Below are 23049 nucleotides of genomic sequence, written 5' to 3'. Positions count from 1 at the left end.
TCTAACAGCAATGAAATTTTCTTTGGCCCCATTTTTCTGTAACTGACGAACTTTTCTTCAATGGATGGAAATTATTTGACACCCACATTTAAGTTATTGAGTAATGAAAAGAGCATTTTTATCACAGGTTGAACCAACCACAAGGTACAGATTACTCGCCCTGCACCTCATCAAATCTAAACAGTGTTCATTACCGAGGATTTGCTTTGCGTTGAAAAAGTCCAGGTGTGCGTCAGGTACTATCCATCTAGACCTGTTTCCTGTGATGTCACAGTCGTGCTGTGCTGTGATGTGTTGTGATGGTAATGAGTGCATAGTGTTGTGATGGTAAATCTACTTATTCAAGATAACTGGTCATTGCAGCGCTTGTACATGTGCGTTTGTATATGTGCGCATGTACATGTACATGTACGTGGTTGAACCTGCCCGTAGATTATGCGATCACCGTGGCCAAGGCGGTCCACACTTGGTGGTATTGTTTACGTTTGGCGTGGTCCAGTCATGTGGGCGAAAAGGGTCTATACATGTACTCGATATACGTTTGCAGTGGAAAAATCAAGACGATCAAATCAAGAGCAGCCAGCGTCACGCTAAATCTTTCCGGGTTCAGTTGATGTCAAGCTGGCCGCTTGAAGTCGCAGTTCGCCTTGATTTTTTCCACTACACACGAAAAACAACGGTGACACCGGATAGCTTGCTAGTGCGGTGTGGCTACTGACGAACAGCGAGACCGATCCGAGGCTACGATTGCCTCCGCTACCCCAGAGCACTCCATGGACTCTCCCATTTAAAAATCTATCTACTTACCGGGATGGTCACTTCTGTCCTGGAGATTCCCATACCTCGTAGAACGATTTCCAAGAGCCCCGAATCAGCGGGCAATGTGGTGTGTTCGGCCCTTGCCATGTCAATAATACGAACACCTCTTGACTTGCTTGGAAATCCTCAGTGTAAAATCCAGTAACAGCCAAGATTCCTCAAAAGCTCGTAAGACTTAGTTTTTCATTGAAAGCGTTAGCATACTTTGGCAAAACTACCACCTTTTGGGAAAAAGGAATTCTTTTACGGATGGACAAAACTTGTCATCACAAAAAGTCACCGAAGAATGATTTTGCCCCCCCCCCCGACATAAGACTAGTGTTTTCGCCACTTTTGGCCCCGAGCTGGATCAAAAGAGGGCGCAATTTTCCTAGCAACAGAGGCTCCTTTAACTGCACATCGCTGATTCACAAACGACTACGAAACGCAAGCCTTGCAGTCGCATCGCTACGAACAAAATGAACACTCCTGACCAACATGGATCTTCTCAAACGATAAGGGATACTTCTGCTCAAGGCGGATAGGCTCAGAGCAAGAACATCACTCCAAGAAATTTTGGAATGACGTAAAATCCTGTAAGAATGAACTGCCATCAGCTGTCTGTCTTTGTGCTAATGGGCCCAGAGTTAGACGACTAATCACTGGCCAAAATGACGGCAACATAAAATTACGGTTTACTGTAACAGTTTCCAATATCGGAGTTCCAATAAGTTACCCAATTTCACTTGGTGTAACACTTAAGATTATCAGTCAGCAGCTTTGATGTCCGATAGTAATTAAGCCTCGGGTTCTGATGGCATCGCATAATTTGAATGTAGGGGATGAACGTGTTTGCTTTTCGCATGTATGTAACCGTCATGCCTTTTGTCAATATATTGTGTACCCTGCAGATTTTGAGTACAATGTCGCCCTCTTTGGTTTCAGTACGATGTTGTGCCGCCCAGTGTGAAGTTCGGTCGATCTAATGTGTTCAAGCATACTTAGCCATTGCTTGCAAGAGAACTTTGCCGGCTCAGCGGCACTTTTCGTAATCATGGGAACGTCCCAATGATGTGCACGTAGTTTGCCCTCGAAGACAGGAAAACACCGCACTCCCGTAAAAGAGCTTTGCCTTCTCAGAAACTATGACCACTTCCACTTAGTCCCAGCCCCCCCCCACGGGGCCCTGAAGAGCACCCTAAAAATCTATCCCATTACGTCCCTGCTTAATGACTCCGACGAGCAAAGGCGAACGGGTCCTGAAGCCACAGAATCTCGTTCAAAAGTTGGGGAAAAAATGACATAACACTCTTACATGATGCAGCAGAATGAGCCCGTTCATTATTCCAAAAAGCAAAGCGAGTGCGTCACTGTCAGGCGTATCGACAAGAATATAATATCAAATCAGTGCTCTGAAATTATTTGATTGGATATTCTGATCACGGTGCCACGCAACCATTCCATATTTCACTGTCAGCGTATCGCTGGGCTCAACCTCGACTCCATGGGGTGCGTGCGCGTCCCCTCACAAGCCCTGGTTGTGTAGAATACGAAAATGATGCTGACTGGCAATTCAGGATGCATAAAAGTAAAGTATACCGCGCGCGTATTTCAAAAGCCGCATGCTCGCGCCAAGGTATTCTCCTGCACGTCACACACGCGTAAATCCGCGTCACGCGTAAACACACTGACTTAAGCCCTAATTTAAATCAAGCAAGGCATGATGGAAACCAATATGGCGCGGCAAGAGCGTACCCATGGGAACGAGGTTGGGCTTTGCTGACCAGATAGACTATCGCGCACGCGTAGCTACCCCGGAATAGCCTCATACTGGGCATGCGCTGTTGGAATACGAACTGGCTCATTCCCACAGTTTTTTCCAAATCTCACTGACATTCGTCCCCTCGAATAATTCAGTCACACAACTGTAAATGGTACATTTTTGAGGGATTTCACAAAGACATTCCTTTTATTGGTTTTTGGGGGAAAAGGGGGGTTATTATAATTATAATGTAAACACAGTATCATCAACACCACTGAATGTTCCAAACTTGCAAAGATTGAATATTTCATTACTAAAACATCAAATGGTCACAGGTGCTGCACTTTATATACACAATGAAGGTCAATCAACCAACACGATTTTACGAACTTTGGTTTATGTACCTTTTTTACAAATATTACGGGACGAATATCCACCATGTTGTCCGTTGTTGCATTATTATATAAAACACACCCGTTGTTAGTACGTATACATTTTGCATGAATGCTCCTCACTGAATAGTATTAAATCTGTTTGTATCTGGCAGTTTCATATAGGCTTTATCAAATTCAACAGACATTAAGCAATACCATGACTGACAACGCGGACCTATAATCCGAATGCTACAAAGTATGCTACACAACATCATTCATCGTCATTTCCAGCGTCAGATGACGCAAAAATGGCGGCTTTCTGGCAGTCTCCTTCCCAGAGGCTCAAACACCATCACGCAGGGTGCACATCTGATTTCGTTCGTCTCTTTCGTTCACCGTATGATGTACGCCGGTGTCTGCTTGCATTGTTTTCGCGGGTATGCGAGTTACGATTCACTCGGGTTATTGTGCTTTGATGTTCCGAAGGCCGATATAATGAAGACGGAAATACTATTGTACAAACCACGCATGCTGTCGAGTTTACTTCACAATTTGGGAAAGCCATTTTCCCCCTTCAATGCTCAGGTCAAACCACATCAAAAAAGAAGAGAGGCCTGACCCCCAAGGAATGCTCCACAAGTACCCAATAAAAAGCGCCTGTAACTGGTAAGACTTCGGATTAATTTGTTTTTTTCTCAAATTGTACAAGAACCCATTTAAACTTGAAGAAGGTAACTGGATACCTCTCAAAATTCAAAATTTGTTTTCGGCTTTTGGTCTCCAAATTGCAATCTGGAGAAGCTTAGCTAATAAAATGAAGGGAAAAGTGTGACATTGGACGGAAATTAAGCTTATTTCAGTTGGACGTAGTTTAAATCATTCCAGGGTTACCACAGCAACAGTGTATGTTAATAATCGAACCCTGTATCAATAACATTGAGCTGCTCTACAATCAGTGACAGAAATTTCTCTCCCCAAACTGTACAGAAGCTATTTTCACCGTCCTATAACGATGTAATAGTCAAGTGCTGAGGCAAGCATACTCGATTATTCCGTTCCAACATGTTTGTTCAATAATAATCTAATTTCAATTCCAGTTTAACTTCATATTACTATGGACCAATTGCACAGTCAATTATGACTGTATAGCTAGTTACTTAGTCATTGGACGACACCTTTATACTTAAGTAAATGAACAGTCCATTTTTGGTGAGTTGACAACAAACTAAAGGTTCTATCATTCACAATTCACATACTGTGCATTGTATCACATGTTTCTTACACAAAACTGAACCAATTATAAGAGTTCACACTAAGTTCTCGATGACAGACAGCGCGATTCTCCGTCTTGCAGACATTCCTATGCCCTGTTTCAGTTGTCAGCCAAGATGTTGAGTTTGCACGACCGCGTAGCTTGAGATTTTGACCAGAGGGCCAAGCATTTAGGCTACGGTGCTGTACCAAAGTCCTACTGGGTAGAAACCTGTCTTCCGTGTCACGCGTACGGGTGTCTCCAATTTTGTTCTAAGGATATCGAGTTATACAGCTACATCGGCACCACGCCAGCCTTCAGTAGTCTTTCTTGACAAACAGCAAATTATTGCAGAGAGGTTTCGGCGGCCGGTGAACGCGTCTAAAAATGCCCCTGCCAGTTTCATACTCCGTGTCCGCGCGACACGTGCGACAGAGGTTGGCGCTGTTCCCAAGAGATCTTGTTTACAGTCCCTTCATCAAGACACGCCCACAGTCGACGATGACGGGAATACCTCATGACATTCCTCACGCGTGCGAAGTGTGTGCCACTGAGCCACGGGGGAGCGGTGGGCGTGGACCATGCGTTGCCAATGCGTAATTTCACTGGGACCTGAAGGGTAAGAAGTAACGTTAAAACCGCCTTTGTAAATTAACGATCAATTGATATGTAAACTGCGAGTAAAAATATGAACCCATTAAGAGCAGGGTTTTAACTAACAACCAAATAACCCTAATCCACGGGAAAGCTAAGTTATTGCGTTCCTAGAATCTATCTTATTCAATGTTATCTGTTAATTGAGGAGGTGCCAGACTTTTTGGGGTTCCATGCCTCGCTTTCATTAAAAAATGTGCATGGCTTAAACCATTTAGATTTAACTTATCACAAATTTTAAAATCTTTATCAGCATAAATGAAATTATTTTGGAATAAAGTTTAATTCAGTACTTTCATTTTTATTATCAGCTCCCCCTCACCCAAAAAAAGAAAGAAAAAAAATAAGTTAACCTCGCTTTCAATTCAATATGGCCAACATTTGAATACAGCCAAGTGTCTTTCCCCCCCGTATGTGAGGCCGAACGTGGACGTACCCAACTTGAATTTCATTGTCGATGAAAAAAATACAATTCTCAAAAATACCGTCCCCATCCCGATATGGGCATAGGATATTGTCAGACTTTTCCTTACCGATACACGGAATTTGGAAGTAAAGAAAACAGGAGCGCTGCACTACACGCATCTCCAATTTCATACAAAAGGTCACTTTGATAGCCGGAATCTCTACATGAAAAAAGGGATGAAACAATCGGACTATTTTTGTGGGATGGAAGGTCTACGCGAGATAAACTTCACGGTACTTGTGCGTATATATCAATTTATTTCGATTATCGGAATTGCAAAGCCATATGGTACGACCTGAAGATCGGCATGACCGTTTCTCTCTACTTGTCGTAGCTAATTAATTTGCATATTTGTCGGGCGCCTGGTCAAGCGCAGTTCCTCATCAGTTTCGGCTACTGACGGCAAACGGGGCAGCAAACACTGCGCTGGATGGCCAGTAATTAGCAGCTGTGACACTCGATAGCTACGAAATCTGGTGGCTGCGATTCAAACCGCGACATTACAATCCCGTACAGAACTGCGCTGATTACGAATCGGCCGCACTTATTATCCGGTTCTTGACTTCGTCATGATACATGCGGCCCGGACGCAACACTGATTGCAGGCTCCCATTGGACGAACTCTAAAGTTGCGCGTCAACTTTCGGTTCCATGGTTCCATATATGTGCAGTGGGCGTGATTTAAACCTGAAGTGACGTCAAACTTACAAACTCGATACGTCATCGCGCTGCAGACAGGGAAAAATCGCCTTTACAGATCACGAATCAATGGCATTGTTTCTCTCTCTCTCCCTCAACCTCTCTGCCCGGCTCTGACTTTGAGGCTGGAGCAGGGATTTATTATCCTTGAAGCCATCTGTTTTCATTTCTCAAGGCAAATGCTCCTCTAAATTTTCCAGATTGTACACCGAACAAAAACTTCCATGTCTTATTCCCGCCATTTATCTGTAGTGCTGAAACTTATGAGTTTTAAGTCTTGTTTGTACAAAAATGATAAATCTTTCTATTGACTTATATTGCTATCTTTCAACAAAATTCTCTGTTAAATGTTTAAACCTTGACTTCATCTGAAAAAGCAGCACCGGTATGACCTTCAGAATAGTAGTTTTTAAATGGATAAAGTCACCCCGTGAACATGACTCAAAATGAATTCAGTAGACAATAAACTCTATTGTACTGTTGCTATTGTAAAAGTTCACGTTTTATTTGTTATTGTTGTTCCTACCTGATGGATATTTGCCCAGGATCATCTGACCGATGAAGTTGTCTCTACTCTTGGAGTTATAATCCCAGACCGAGACGAGTAGACACACCTCATCCAGCGCGCTGGGCGTGACATGCAGGCTGAAGGTCTCATTAAAGACGGGATCGATCGTGTTCTTCTTGGTCGATGTCTTCTTGGTCTTGACCACCTTCTGGTCCAAAATGAGCTGTAGCTTCACGAAGGGATCTGATCGTTGGAGGGGACAAAACGACAGTGGATATTCCTGCCTCAATCCCATTATCGTAAACACGCACAGGCAGAAAAGGGGATCACAAGCAGTCGGAGAATGTGATCTTTACAAAAGTCAGCAAATAGTTATGTTGATTTGAACTTCATCATTAACAATCAGTAGAGTTATGTTTGAAAGTACAATTACACAGGGATGCTCCTTTTTCTAGTTTTTTTTTAATACGGCAAAGTGTATTCGCCTTTATGATTTTTAGACGTACTATTGATACCCTTGAATATAATCCAGAAAGGAAATTGGGCACAATGAATGGGAGATATGTAATGAGGCATCCGACAAACTTAACGAGATACTACTGACTTCACAAAGTTGCAATCGGTACAAGAGACATGTAACTGAATCCGTGTCGGGGAAAAAAATAAATTAAAAGCGAAAGAAGTAAGCACAGGATGCGAGGATAGAATAACACTCTCGTTTTCGCATTGACGTATACACACCATCTTCGGATCTGTGAGTGATGCGCGTGTGCCCTCATCTGATGTCGGATAGGATATCGCTTCTCTCATCACTACAACCGAGATTCAATAAAAGATGTGGTGATTTCGCCGGTAAATATTTGATGACGACTGTAATCATCAACATGGATGGTTGAAGCCGCGAGGTGGAAAGGTTGAAGATGTGCTAGCGGATGTCCCTGCGAGCAAACCATCCCACCCCCCTCCGAGTAAGAATTATGGTTGTACCTCGGAAAGTGCAGGGTCAACTGCGCCAATCTAGGATCGTATATCTTCTCGCGCTTACCATTAAACACGGACTAATTTTTTTTATGGCAGGTCGTTTTTCCAGTGGACAATCTAAACAGAACACCCCCATCATATCTAACAATCCATTTGATTGATTACTGTCTACAAGATACAGCGTGTACTATTAATGGGTGGAAAGTTCTGGGAAAATTTATTCAGGTTTCAATGTCGATGAAATATGGTTCCAGTGCACGCAGTGAGATTCACTCAGATTCCACAGACTAAATTGTTGCAAATGAATGTGGACAAGGGAATTTATATGCAATTTGCACTTGTAATAAAAGCGTCTACGGTTGCATGTTCTCGTCGTATTAAACTACATCGTAGAAAAACATAATATTGATCACTGAAACTACAATCAGAAATGTTGAAACTGAAAAGGGGAGTATTGTTTTTAACTCTGTAATGCTATCATTTTTTATAGACTACTAAATACCACAATGGCAGAACCTGCATCAACCTTAGAAGTAATTTAACTCACTTAACGTTCATGGCAAATGTTTCTTCCTGATATGCAACGCGTAAATTGATGTACATATACTTAAAATGTTTAGATTTTGTAATTCTATTATTGAGCCATACTGACGGCACTCTCGGTGAATATAAGATTTCCACACCTAATCAACATACCCGATCCCCCGTGGATGTCCGTCTGTAGTAACTGTTTCGCCTTGATGACGTCAACGTTCAGCCGGCCGGCACTCGGCAAGTAGTTGAGAGAGATCAGTAGTTCTCCGCGGCCTGGGTTGTTCTGAAACATCGATTAAAAAACACGCCAAGATCGGTAAAAAAAGGATACGTAGGAAGCTTAAGATATTAAAGCGGCACTGCAAAGGGATACAGCTGTGGCGTCGAGTTGGCTTTCAGTAGTACGGACAATATGCGGGGTGTCTTCTAGACCAGACGCGAGGAGTGACATTTTGAACAAAAATGTTGAGGGTTTGACTGCAATAAATCAAGAGTGTTTCTTGTAAAGAGGACAGGTCAGCACGTGATCTGGTGGCGGGGATAACAACACGCGCTACTTCACCTATGCACTTCTTCTTTATTTCTGGCCACGTCCTAATCGGTTGGTCTGTGGCTATGGCGTACCGGTAGCCGTATACATGTAAAAAGTCGCGTGGAACACGGTTGAAACCTAAGAGGATATGATCGAAGAGGTTTGTCGAAAATGTGTGCGGCTATTTACCACCGATCTACACGATGTACGCAATTTTCGAGGACTTTATGAGCCACGAGCTAGACCAAGAGAGGGCGCAATTTTTCCAGCAACAGCGGCTCCTTCGGACAGAAGTGCACTTCGCTGGTTTAAAAACTACGATGAAATGCATGCGTTACAGTTGCGTCGCTGGTAGAAAAGAGCTAACATGGCTCCTTTCAACCGATGAGGGGGTGTTTCTGCTCAAGGCAGATAAAATCCTTGCACTGCGGTCAAGATGTATTCAGAGAAAAAGTTATTACGGATATTCAATGTTTCGACCAAGAGATGACGATCTGTCTTCGTGTAGACTCCCCACATAAAAATGCGTTGACGCTACTTAAATATTTCTTATGGTGTTTAAATGCTGTTAACGGTTGTGCGTGGTTGTTCCGGCAAAAACTCAACGGCCCAAACGAGCAGAGAAAATGTCTTGACGAACTTACCTGATTTGGCGGTTGGAGTGGCTTCCAGTAATGACCACCTTTGATAAGGTGAAGACCAGCTAGCGAAGTGATGTGTTGCCCGATTACACAGTGGCGTGAAAACTTATCAAAATCTTGAATGGACAGGAGTAGCAGCCTCCTCTGTGCTTCTTGGTAGGAGATATTGAACCGAAAATGCTCCTCAAAGTCGGGGTTCTGCGTCTTGCGTTTGACAGTGGTTTGCTTTGAGTCTTTTTGGTCTGGCAAGAGACAGATCTTGACGTAGGGGTTAGAATGTGCCAAGTCTTGTCTGGTCTCGTCGTAGAGCACAGGAGGTGGCAGGTCCCTGGCTTTGATAATTCTAACGACGAGCTGTTCGTCGGCTACGTCATATCGCAACCCGTAGTGGATCTTACCGAGTTTGTAGCGCGCAACCTTCTCCTCGTCCGTCAGGTCCTCTTCCTGTTCGGACACCTCGTAGAGTTTAGGCTCGATCTTGAGATCGGTGTCGCTGAACGAGCCGAAGTCGTTGGTGTAGCGGCGCGTCAGTGGCTTGGGCTGCACGGTCTCTTGATTCGTGCTCGGCGGCCAGAACTCTATGGGTTTCATGTCGATGACCGGCACCGGCGTGCTGCCGCGCCGGTACTCGGACACCGGCGTGGAGCTGCGGCGGGAATCGCGGGATTCATTGCAGGATGACCGACGGGAACCAGTTGACGGAAGGCGGGAGTGATGCGAGCCTGCGGAGCTGTGGTCACTGCATATTGGAAGATTGTCGTCGAAGGTGTCGTCCAGATCTTCTATGGACGAGGAGCGACGCTGGCAGGTGTCACAACAAGGACAACAACGACAGTGACAACAAACTGAAGAAAGCTTCCACCAAAAGCCCCCAGCTCGGATCTAAAAGAGAGCCAAGATAAAGTATGCCGGTTAACGAAATTGGTTATAATCTGTCATCGAATCTTGACAGGAAATACCAAATAATCAGCCTGAGAAGTTGACATGTCAATTTTGTGCATCGGTTAATATTTAAAGTTCTAAAATAAGCTGGCATCTGAAGGTATTTCTGTGTCCTAATTTAATGCGATTCTCTTCCTTTGTCGGTGGCTCATAGATAAAGACTGACATATCCACGCATTCTAGGGGAAAATTTGCCATTAAATCAACACGGCGCTGACATGTTCTGCCCCCGGTAGCCAACTACGGCAGACCATCAGTATTGCTCTTCACTTTTTTTTCAATGGTTACTTGCCGTGGTATAGGAACCAATTCCGAGTACCAGCTGCAATCCCTTGAGCCCTGTAACACGTGATCCAATGCTACTTTGCTTGCTCCACAGCTGGGCGTCAAAATGCACGTGCAGTCATTATGTCGGACTTCAGTTTACGCATGTTGGACATAAATCACGGCCGTAATGATTCCGACAGAACACTGTCGAGTCTGGATCAGATGGGCTTAACGGATCGGTCTTCTGGGTGGAAATTTCTACTTCGTCTACAATCCACAACGTATCATAGCTCCGTGCGCATGTGCCAAACCCGCATTTTAAAAAACAATGGCTTTCTAATCAATCATAAAACTACTTTCTAAATGAACTTTGTTGTAAGTGCAAACCTGAAGCCTACTGCATATTTTCATTAACGGAAGAGGATGTTGAATTTTATTCTGCATAGGGTAAAAACATGACTTGGCGTATGCTGGATAATAATAATATGAAAAAAAAATGGCAGTTTGTTTACAACCTTTTTATACGTCAGGCATGTGAAAACGTTGGAGACTGCCCTAGCTCGCAGACACGCGTGGCTTCAATAAGAGACGTAACCTGTCAGACAAGCGCTTCATGAACGACACTAGAAGGGGGAAGAGATTGCACGGAGGCAACCAAGCGACTTCTATTAGATTTGATCTGGTCCACTGGTTCTCTCAATCTCAGTTTGACAACTGACGACAAAATGCTAACAGGTTGAGGCCATGATTTGCCATCGGCTGCTGTTTACGCTATGCTGACGAGCGGCTTGGTTCTGAACCGGGGCCTTGCGGGGGGAGCGGAGGGCCACATTTAGGGCATAAATCCCAGGAATGGGTGCATTATATCCGCCCCTCTCCTTCCTTTGTTTTACCAGGGAGGGGCTACATGTACTGACTCACCCCCACTCTTTTGTGGTGAGAAAAAAAGGAAAGAATTTCGGAGCATTTTTCGATCTTAGAGACAATCAAAATATTTTCGACAGCACTGAAGAGAGAAAAAGTTTCAAATACACCGTAATGAAAGAAAAAGAAGATTTGCGGGTAAACTGTGGGATCTCTTCAAGAAGAGGCGAGGTCCTGAAGAGAACTGGTAAATGTCAGCTTGATGTTTCGACCCAAATGCTCTGGCCGTCCTTTTATGAAGGAAGCCAGATGCGATGGAGCGTGCAGCGGGATGCTAGACGTGGATGACAGGCTGTGTGGTCACTGGAGCATGGAGGTGCTGAATTCTGTGCATGGTGAGGTGGGAAACTTGGTTTCGGGTAGACGAGCCTCGGGCAGAGATCCCATGGTGCATCCGAAAATCCTTACCATATGCACTACTTCCACCATGCAAAGTTCAAATCTTACACCGTGCTGATGTAATGCTACGGTTGCAATACATAAGATGTACATCTCTAAAATGAACAGCGCCCCCTTGTGTCATGTGGTGTCCAGAAATCCCCCTCCCCCACTTTTGAAATTTCCAGGGCCAGGCGATTTTTTTTATTTGTGATCTCCCATCCCCCCAGTCCCCAAACGCAAATTTACACCACTGGCCATATTTTTCGGATCCTAAATTTCAAAAGTGATTTGGAACTTGAGAGATTCAGGCAAAGTTTAGAAATCAGGAAGAATTTGGATAAAACTTAAGTATTTCTTCACAAAGTTGTTGGCTGAAAAGGAGTATTACCAAGTGTCAGAGTATAGTTATTTTTCATGTGCGTTAATTCAATTTCTTATGGGAGCACAGTAGCCAACACAGTGACCAGTTTAACTGCCAATGACTATTACTGCTAAACTCAATTTTTCCTCTGTTCCGAAGACCAACCATGTCGACATGGAATAACTTGCCACAACATATGAAATCTTCACGTTCAGCAAGAGTCCATCTTTTTGTTCAAAAGCTAAGGTAACTTAGTTTTCTGTATATTTTATGATGTATTGTATTGCACAGTCGTGTTGAGGTACATTGCCCTCAGTGACATTTTGTGTTTATGTGCATTTCTGTGCAATTTTTCCTAGTTTAATTTGTACAACGAGTTCTTATCTATTTTGCTTTTTTAAATCCTTGTTGAATTTTTTTTGCTTTGTAATTTTGATATTCTTTATATTTTTTGGGTGCGTAAGCTGGGATCCATGGGAGATCAGTGAGCTGGCTCACTGAATGGATTACCCAGGATAAAGAAGAATTAAATTAAATTAAATTAAATTAAATTACATAAATTACATTTTGCACTAAGGCACAAGACTGTGGTCGGGTTCCAAAAATAACCAAGGCATTGACATCCACTGATCTGCATTATAATTAAACTCTGAATAGAAAAACAAAACATTAATGGAAGAATCTGCAATCTACTTTCGATTGTTTTAGCAGACAAGTTGAGCTGCGATTGCAAACTTGTCTGCTAAAACATCACCTGGAGTCAGCAACAATTGAGGTAATCGCCTTCCAATTACTGTCCACTTTGCGTTCATGCAGTGCAATGGTGTATACCGGTTTGATGTTTTGCTTTCAGAAGCAGACTGATTACTATAAATGATAACTACACTGGAATAATTAAACTTCAAAGCATCGTGTCTGACACTCGTAGAGCGATGCAGACAGTTCAAATACTCCCCATTTATAAAATGCCCTTATGCTGAGAAGAAGAAAAAACATTCTAGAGTGTATGGACGATGTTTTCACAATTCCTGCCGCCATCATTTGTATTTTTGGCTGGCGTGCCTTTTAAACAGTCTTCCTTTTTTTCAAAAGGTGAATTCACTGGAAACGCTGATTTTCTTTCAAATGCCAATGCACCGGAGTGCTCTTGCAGAAACGAACGCTATGCTGTAGTTCGGCGATATTTTTAGTAAGCACAAGGCCCCGCGGTGTATGCGCTGGCTTCCAAGGTGGTATATATCAGATACTCTGCGTTCCATATGTGGCCTTTGTCGCCATGCAAACTACGTCACAGTGACGTATGCCCGGACGTATCTGGGTTGAGTGAGTAAGAGTCTTGATTAATGATTTTGATATGCCTCACAACAAAAAAGGGCCATTAAGGTATGTCCTTGCTTAAAATCGGATGCAATTGCGAACCATCTCGGCATAACTGCGCCTGTCTTTAATACGTCTCTGATTGACAGGTGAAATTAACTACGGGTGAAAGTAAAGGCTGGATTTGGAATTTCAGAGGGGAAAAGAATAAATAATCCATCGTCATGTTCGTTCTCGTAAGCAACATATATTTTGTTACAGGCGTGGTGCTTCTTGAATATGTGGAATAGCCGCCAATAGGAAACATATACATCTTGGTATAAAACCGCTTCTGCAAATGCAAGATTTTGAATCACTTTCGACACTTTTTTTCCAATTTAAACGAGTGCGGCAGCAAATTTTAGCCTTGTCTCATGCCTAATGTACCGCTGAGGGAGAAACCTTGGTCTGCCAAAGACTACCTCCTGTGACGTCACAAGAAATTTAACGGCCAAACGAAAAAAAAAAAAAAACACCCCAATCCTGCCAGCTTGCTTGCTCATATATAGTGTGATGCAAGGGATCACTGGACGCATCTTCGCTCATTTGGTCGCAGGAATCGCCACCAGCCAATTCCTGAAATCATACACCATTGCTTGTGTCATACAGGCACACGGTAATATCCGTCACGCGTTAGAAAAACTTGGACTAAATTCTGCCTTCCCATTTATTACTACTGATCAATTCCTCAATTCAAAGACCGGTGACTGTCCCCTCTGCGCAGGCTATCTGTTGCCATAGAAACACATGACGTAAGACGTGCCCTCACAACGGCTGATCGCATTTGCTTCCTTGCATATTCAGACGGATCGAACGGGCGGCGGGCGAGTTTGGCTGCTGTACCTTGCTCCTTTAAATCAGACTAGTAATATCGAGGAAAACAAACCGGACGAATCACAGGTCCACAGTTTAATATGTTTCTCGCGGTAATTTCCGTGCTTTTCACTCTGGATACAAGAGGTCAAATATGCCCAAGGAGATGAAACAAATTGATTTTGATCCAGAAATGCCAACTGAAAGCGTTCCAGTAACTGAGAGACGAACTTGGAATGAGTTTTAAAGGGGCAGCAGTTATTTTACATCTTTTTTTAACACTAGGACGGATCAATAAAGCCTTTTAGCAGAGATGTGAGGAAGAAAAAGAATAACTCCGGATTCAAGACCATCTTCTCAAGTAGAGATATGCATCGATAGAAATATCCTGAAGGTTTTCAAGAATGCAGTTGTAGGTATGGTCGTGTTTTAGGAATAACAGTGTTGTCTCAAGAATTGCACGGGCCATTAATTTACACAGAAAGGCCTCTCGTCTCATTAAAATGAGGCTAATAAAAATAATAGGGACACTCTTCACTTCTCGTTATACGAAGTTTGCTTGCAACTATTGGCTACTATGTGTACCTTGATTTCCTCTTCGGTGACTAAACAACTGTTAATACCTTTGCGTTTTCTTTTCCGCAACCGAAAATTTTGCAGCGGTGAGCCGAGCGGCTGGAAGTGGTTGGCGGCGAGTCTTTGCTTGCCGCGCGGGGGTGAAATCAGCCGCTTCCCCTCAGCCGTACTAATGAAGTATAGATTTTCTAGCTCCGCCAATATTTTGGAAGAGAAATGACACTGGATGACGCTAGGGTGTTGGTGGGGGGGGGAGCTAGGAGTGTGCCCGCGCAGTAAACTGAGGTTCGCGTCGAAAGCTGAAGCCAATGCGGCTTAATTTATTAAGTGAACACCGCCCTCATCGCCCGGGGATGTTTATCGAATTCAGTGGTAGACCAGTTATTTTATTAATTTATTTATTTATTTATTATTTTTGGAGCTGGATCATAGCCCTGGGCGGGATTTGCAGCTCTGATATCCAGCGTCTACCTTCGAGTGTCATCCGGCAAATTGTCTTTGAGATGTGTGGCTTGTTATCGGCAGATGGATTAGTGAACATTATCGGATGAAAATAGAAGCGGGCTTCGCACACGAATATGGAGATCTTCATTAGCATAAAAAAAAACGAAAAAAGAGAAACAAAAACCCTTAAATTGAAAATTAAATATTGAAAATAAGATTCATTTAAAAGACTGAATTAAAATTACATATTTCTTTACATATTAAAAATGTAACTCAGCGACAACAAATTAGGTAAAATATCATGGAATGGTGTTACAACTTCAACATCTTTGTTAGGTTAACGGCTAATGTTGACGCTTCTTTTCAAAATTAAATACGGTAAGACTTGCCCCATAAAAGTGAATTGAGGTTTGTCAATATTTAGACTTTTTACTCTGCTAATAAAACCATACCTAATAATATTTAATAATAACAAATAGCTGACCTACGTACATAAAATTGAAATTTTCATGAGAATCACACTTCAATAAATGCTTATCCCGCCCAATTTACTCTAAATTAGTGTGCATTTTTCCCTTCCACGGAAGTGATTATCTCCAAGACGGACTATACTGTACTAACTTAAGTGGCACTGTCACAAAGCGCTATTGACTGAGAGGCTAGGCGGGCTACCAAGACGACTCGTCCACGGTGAGCACCTATGGCACAGACTGGCCTGTCTTCATCTTGGGGCTTGTTTGTTTCACGCGGATCCGCATCGTTATAGGTGATATGACGTTGGTTCACTGACGCCCAAACGCGCCTAATAGATAACGCGAACTAGCTAACCTTTTTTAACCGCAAAAATCACAAGAAGTTTGAACTTTTTCAAGATGTATTTTTGCGTTGGGGAGATGTTAATTATATATAACGGTTTGCCCGTACCCATCTCGGACAAGCACTGAGCATACAGTGCTTATTAATATACGTTGGGTACGGGCAAACCGTTATATATAAGTTTGAACTTGTTTTATAAGGTAGACTTCTGGTGCGGGTTTGGAGTCATCGCTGGTACTCATGCTTCGCAATTTGTTGCTGAACGGCCCTTAAATGCGTTTTATACGTCTCTCTTTTGCAAGTCACGTGTCAGAGCACGACCATCATCTCCAATTTGATGTACACGTCATGGGGATGCTCCATGCTGGAGCGACTGCAAACTGTGACTAAAGCTTAATGACGACAAGCACGAGGGATGCGCAAACAGCTTAAGTGGGGATTCTGAGGACAATGGGGGCCATGCCCCTCTCCTCCTAAAAGAAACAACAACTTTTTTAGGAAAACAAATGAGAATAGGCCTATGTGATATTTTGGGTCTTTTTCATTTCCCTTCCATCCAAAAGCTCATTACAAGTCCCAATTGTAAGCTCAACCCTCAGAAAGGCTGTAAAAAGTTACACGAAAAATTAAAAATGCCCCACCCGAAAAAACAAGTCTGCTCCAGAAATATTAAGCCCTAGTTCTTGATCTACCCTTTATCTATTTATTCACTAGCTGAAATTCATTTGTCTACAGTCCTTTCAGGACAATGATCCCTCAATTTCTTGTAGCTCCGTTTTTTTTCTGTGCTCTTTCGTAATCTTCACGTTCTAATCAATCTCATGGAATCCGGCTTATAGAGTCAGGAATTGACCCGAGTCCACATTTAGGACTTTTTAGCTTTTGCTTGTTTTGCACTCCTCGTGGTTCTGGAAGGTATGTAGGTTCTGGAAGGGTGTATAACTCAATACCGCGTGACGACGCAACAGATATTATAAAACATTTCAATGTCAACTCAGCACCAAAACTTTGAAAATGGACTGTACTCAGATGGTACGAACTAGACCACTTTCATTTTGCCTACAACTTGTATGGGCGGCCAAAGTTTGCATAAATAGCACCTTTTTCGGTTTGTTTTCGATTTTATTCGTTCAAAATGGACATTTTGTCCAATTAATTTAAATAGGGTTGTTTTCATTTAAGATGTGGTCGTACGTTTATTATAATCTTATAGTGTTCTGGTAGCTGCGTGGGACTTTTTAAGCACTTTTTGAATTATTCTTTTACGTTTGTACCGACGGCTAGCCATAGTTTAAGTAGCCACACGACTGTGATGTCAAAAGAGCAGACCGTATTGTTGGAAAATGGATGCCAGACTGAAATTCATGCTCCAGCCACAACCAATGTGAACGAGTATACGGCACAAAGTTTTATCAACTGCAACACGTTCAAACTTGAATTTGATACCATAGATCGTTCCATTCTTTTGTCAAAACTTTCCTATTACGGTATCCGAGGTATTGCTTAGGAGTTCAGGGGTTATCTTTCTAGTAGTCAACAATATGTTTTTATAGATGGTGTAAATTCCTATAAGTACTCATCTTGCGGTGTACCTCAAGGTTCCCTATTGGGTCCGCTTCTATTCTATTAATGACTTCCTTAAGTCATCTTCTAAATTTTCCCTTATCATGTTTGCAGATGATTCAAATTTATGTTATTCTCATAGTAATGTGGACATATTCTTTGACATTGTGAATTCAGAACTTTCGCATATCTTCAACTGGGCTAGAGCCGATTAATTATCCATAAATATTAACAAAACCTATATTACGTTATTTAGTGGTTCAAAGATTAACAATCAAGGTGATATTCTGTATGACAACGTGCCATTGAAACGCAATGATTGTATCAAGTTTATTGGTATAGTTATTGATGACAAACTTTACTGGAGTAATTACATTAACTATATATGCAAATTGATTTCTAGAAACATAGGAATTATTAACAAATTGTAGCACTTCTTTCCATTTTATGATTTCTATAATGCTCGTGTACTACTTGTAACACTCATACCGTACTCTTGCTTGGGGCAAAGCTCCTGGTTATGCATTGAACAGAATCCTGTCTTAAAAAAGAAGGACCTCAGAATTATCAATAGTGTTCATTTTCATAGTCCCTCTGATTCACTATTTTACAACTACAGTACTCCTAAAGGTTTCTGAAATTTATTAACTCCAGCTCGGCTCTTTTATGCATCAATTTTGTAGCAAAGGAATTACCTAAGTCATTCCAAAATACATTTATCTTAAACACTCAGATACACATGTATCATACCAGTTCTGTTAACGATTTTCATATTCCTTATGTACGCCTTTCTAAATATTTTAATTGTATATCTTATCATGGTCCTACATTTTGGAATTCTTTTAACAACCTTAAATCAATTAAAAATTTGTCTGTCTTCAAGAAACAACTTAGAGTCTGGCTTGTGGATAAATGCAGACAAGAGTGATTTATACTATTTTCATTTCTTTACTCTAATTGTAATCATTTTTGATTGGACTTGTTAGTCTCTCGTTGTCGGGTTTGCCCTATGTCTCTTTGTGTGTAGCATTAATTTATCAACTTAAATACTCTGTACTTCTTTCGCCAGTATATAATATTATGTAAACGTAATTTTCAACAATGTGTAAGTACACAATTCTAAGGAGGTCTCCGGTTTACAAGCTCAGCTTTTTGGAGACCTCCTCCACTTATTGTTAATTTATTGTTCCATTCAAATGTCTCAATTTATGCACTACTCTGACATGCATAGGTGGAAAATAAAGTGAACTGACCTGAACTGAATTTGTGTGCCAATTACTTCGTACTGCACGCATTTCCTGACTGCCGGCTAATTTGCAAAATTGCCAGATCGTTTTCATAATAAAGCCCCGATGTTTAATAAGCCCCGACTCACTTTTATCGAACGATGACAGCCACACTTATTGTGCCTTTCCAAATATTTAAACACTGGCGATTTCTGGTGCATTGTTATGATGTAACACCATTTTTAAGAGTGAAAAAAATATATATAATCTAATTTCTTAATCGCAGGGATATACTGTCACATGTGTTGGGAATAGGTATAATTCCCTAAAGTGTTCCGTGCCATTTCTGCATCATAACTAATGGGCGGATTTTCCGGAGGGCCCATCACAGGACAACTCGGTGGATTTATTTATTTTTTTCTCCTTCATGTCCTCGGGAAAGAAATGTAATAACGTTTTAATCCCCCATGGACTAACGAACAGTTTCATTTTTTTTCCAAAGCTCGGACAAGCATTAGCTAGTCGCCCTAGCACAGCCAGAAAAGGGACCGGGGCAAGCTGTTGTTTTCGTCCGACAGTGGATCTCAGAGGAGAAACCTGTCCACACAGTGAATGCAAACCCGAGTAACGTAACCTGCACGCGACTCTGCTAGTCAAATTATTGTAACTCTACCGAGTGGTTTGGATTTCGCGCGCGCGCACGCGCAAGATTCGCCTCTACTCGCCCCAGATGTGATTTAATACATTGACACGTTAACCCAGTGCACTGAAGACATTTTCTCAGTCGGAGTTAATTTGCGGCCGCGACTCAAACCCTCCTGAATGTCTTCTAGGGGGAAAAGAAAGAGACCCCAGCATAAATCGGTAGCATTTAAGGGTAATTTCTCCGGTTTTTATGTTAAGGTTTGTTTTTTTGACAGTTTGAATACGACGTCATCTGCATGGCAATCGCCATTGAAATGCCTTAACACGTTATACCGTGAATCACGCTCAAGGCTGGCTCAGTTTTCCGCTACAGATAGCACACGAGTCCCTGCTGACCATGGATTTGCACCGATTCTCCATCAAGTTGCACTTTAAAGGCGTGTTTGAGGGGTTAGTTCTGGAATCAACAAACGGTGCATTGTTCCAGGCCTCGGATGCGGATAGACGTGACTCTTGTCTTTCCATCCATTTAACCGGTTTTACCTGACCTCTTATTGGCCATCCGATTCCTCGAACTGTCTTTGCCTTGCCATAAAATGGCTCGAGAAAATCTGAGGCGGTAGGGCGTACAGTTCCTCCTTAATAGTCAAGATTCTTCCAAATCTTGAACTGATTTTCCAAAAGCTCAAACATGCATCAAATAAAACCTTCCTCCTTAAATTGTCACTCAACGTTCCTCATTATGTCCTTTTCAACGCAGAACTGCCACCAAATTTTACTGCAATATTTACATTCACCAGAATTTTAGGAGGCCGCATGATTCGGCTCAGATTTTGTATCCAGCCGACTGCCATTATTGTTCTCCAGGGGAACCTCGCTCAAGCCGGCTCCACGATGACGTTGATTTCACAAACGCTAAAGAGTAAAATAGTCGTGACCTTTTTGAATCACCGAGGTATCATCTGAAACCATTAGCTTGTCGATTGCATAAGGATTGAGCCATTCATAAATGTCAGGAGTCATGAATTTTATGGCGTGGAGTTTAATCGCAGCAGAACTCTGCCGCAGAGCGAATTTGCAGGGGCACGCATTCATCTAATCAAATAAGTTTTGCTGGTCTTTATGTTACATTCGCTTCAGGTTGATTTATCACCCCCTCATGTGTTTGACTGTGGCATGTGCTCCCGAACTACAACACGCACAAACCGTTGTGCCAAAGTTCCCCCCCCCCCAAAAAAAATTCTCATTTTTTCAAATATGAAACCTTTTTCTGTGGTCGTTAAATCAGTTTGCTCCAATTCACCAACTACCAGTTTTGCGCCGTGGCCTTGCGCTGCACTGGGACTATTACAACCCAATGGCACGTGATCAAACGATCCATCCATCCATCAGATGACGGAGATTATTTCTATTCAGGCGTCGTGTTAAATCGACTAATAAGGCAAAAGATATGCGTATGTCAGTTCTGCAGTTGCGCACAATGATTATCATAGTGCGCAGCGGTTAAGGAGTGACTGTCGTACGTCCGTTGTACACCAATTTTTTTTCCAAACTGTGCTTTTTAAAGCAAGTTTAGCGTAGCGATGAGGCTGACTCATATTAATTTTGAAGGCAATATGAAACAAATAGTTAATATTTTTGCCGCAATGGCAAGACCACCATGCAAACAACAATGCCTTTGTCAGAAATCTTGGAAATGCACTCTTTTCTACCAAGCTAATATACATTCAACAACCAGTTTTGATGTGAAAATTGTTAAATGCATGGGAACTGAAATCAAAAAGAACTCCACGTTCTTTAAAGATAAAGTTGAGCCGACTCCCCCCTAAAATGGGATTTAGTTACACCCGCTGTGGCTCTGATTCGTTAAGACAAGTCTTAAATACTTCCAATATCCATACCCACCCTTACTAAACCTCTGCTATTGATGCCGGAAATTCGTAGTACTCGACAACGCCCATCAAGAGTCAACGTTTCCAATACTGCATTGAAATTGCAGAAAATGCGACTGTTTGGGGAATCTGCCTAGAGATCTGCCCTGAGTCTTAGGCGCTCAAAACAACAACCTGATGCAAGTGAACCAGCACTTTCAAGGTCAACGACCCTTCCGCACTTCGCCCACGAACTATTTCTTCCAGATGACAATATGCTGGAATTATATTTAAAAAAGAAAGAAAGCACAAACATTATTCCACTGATGCCGATATGTTGACTTTTGGGTTTCCGTTCCCGCGATTAACTTCGATACAAGGGGTAATTTTCTCTTTCCATATTTCGACTTTGTTATGACACGTGGCGGACGGATGTTTTGAAAGTATCCGAGTACTGATCCTGTTTTTAAGAGCAATAATGGTACACTTTGCCAAATAATGCCTTCCAGGTGTGCTTCTTAATTTTCTTGCATGCAATTCGTCAACCACATACAGAGCTTTGTGGACCGTACCTCAGTGGACCCAAGTATAGCAGACGGACCAGAAATGCAGCGAATAATGGTTGGTACAATGTTAAAATGACACGGTGCAAGGTGTTCCTTATTTTTACCGCTTCATAGAAATGGCCAAGCTTTAGTTTCTGAAGCAGGCCTCCTTGATGGCAAACGCACTCCGAGCGTTAAAGCCCGAAGCTTGGGTATGATATCAAATACTCAGGAGCTGGCGGGGATCTGACGCAACCATTGCGTCAACTGCGCACCTCCACGTTTATTCTGATTGGAAACAGAAAGGCAGCTAATGCATCCATCCATAAATTACACCCCTGAATAAATAAAGCAATAAAAAAGTCATTTGCTGTTGCCTCTTCGTTTTGCATCACGCAAGTTTAAAGATTATTGGGTTTCGCTGTAAAATAAAACAAAAGCCATCTAGTATTTCGCGCCGCACACAACTTCCAATTCATTTACGTCATATTGTTGTCAACATGAACCACCTGACGCGATCGATGCATATCTCCTCTCCCTCTGTTGTTGCGTGGCTACTGCTCATTGCACTTGATATAGTAGCCATATGTTGGCTGACAATTATGGCACACGTAGGTGAAAGGCCTTTCTGAGCTGCTTCGGACGGATTATTACAAAATACTGAGATATCGCCAGTTCTGTACTTTAGAGAGGGGGCATCGTACCCTGTACACCCATACTAATAGTTATGAAAATCACTAGAAGTGCTACCGAGATCTGTTTTTCTGTGTGATTGGGAAAATCACATCATTCACATGAAGTCTTCATCTTCAAGTTGCAACTCCCAGGCTGATGACGTAGTCTTTGCCGGGTAAATGACATAGCTCAACAGCTCCATAAAAATGGCATCTGGGAAAACGCATTACATTTATTCATTCCATAAATTAGCTTCATTTCTAAAGCCCACGCAAAGATACTAAACAGTCCGTTATTTATGGTCAACATATGGCGGCACACTGTGTGTTTGGTGAACGTTCGGCGCCTATTTCAGACGTTGAGCTTACATCAGCCCCGGCGAAGATCGGCCCCCTTTACCTCAGTTCACCCCAACGACAAACTCGGAGACATTTTTCCTCGCA

General features: G+C 42.3%; 1 protein-coding gene across 2 annotated transcripts in view; it reads right to left on the bottom strand.

The window, feature by feature from the left end:
• Window positions 1–2733: 2733 nt before the first annotated feature.
• syt17 (synaptotagmin 17) overlaps window positions 2734–23049 on the bottom strand; it is a 35229-nt gene continuing 14913 nt past the window's right edge. The window contains exons 2-5 of one of the 2 annotated variants that reach the window (XM_022239659.2): window positions 9205–10083; window positions 8191–8311; window positions 6532–6756; window positions 2734–4798 (exon numbers count right to left, since the gene is read on the bottom strand). In XM_022239659.2, the coding sequence (XP_022095351.1) occupies window positions 4665–4798; window positions 6532–6756; window positions 8191–8311; window positions 9205–10083 (1359 nt within the window). In that variant the 3' untranslated portion in view covers window positions 2734–4664. The other variant, XM_087138614.1, reaches the window with a different exon arrangement.

Source organism: Acanthaster planci, linkage group LG07, assembly GCF_054643075.1.
Source record: "Acanthaster planci isolate LZ-2023a linkage group LG07, COTS_SCS, whole genome shotgun sequence".
Classification (NCBI taxonomy): domain Eukaryota; kingdom Metazoa; phylum Echinodermata; class Asteroidea; order Valvatida; family Acanthasteridae; genus Acanthaster; species Acanthaster planci.
This window is presented reverse-complemented; position numbering and strand designations above follow the sequence as displayed.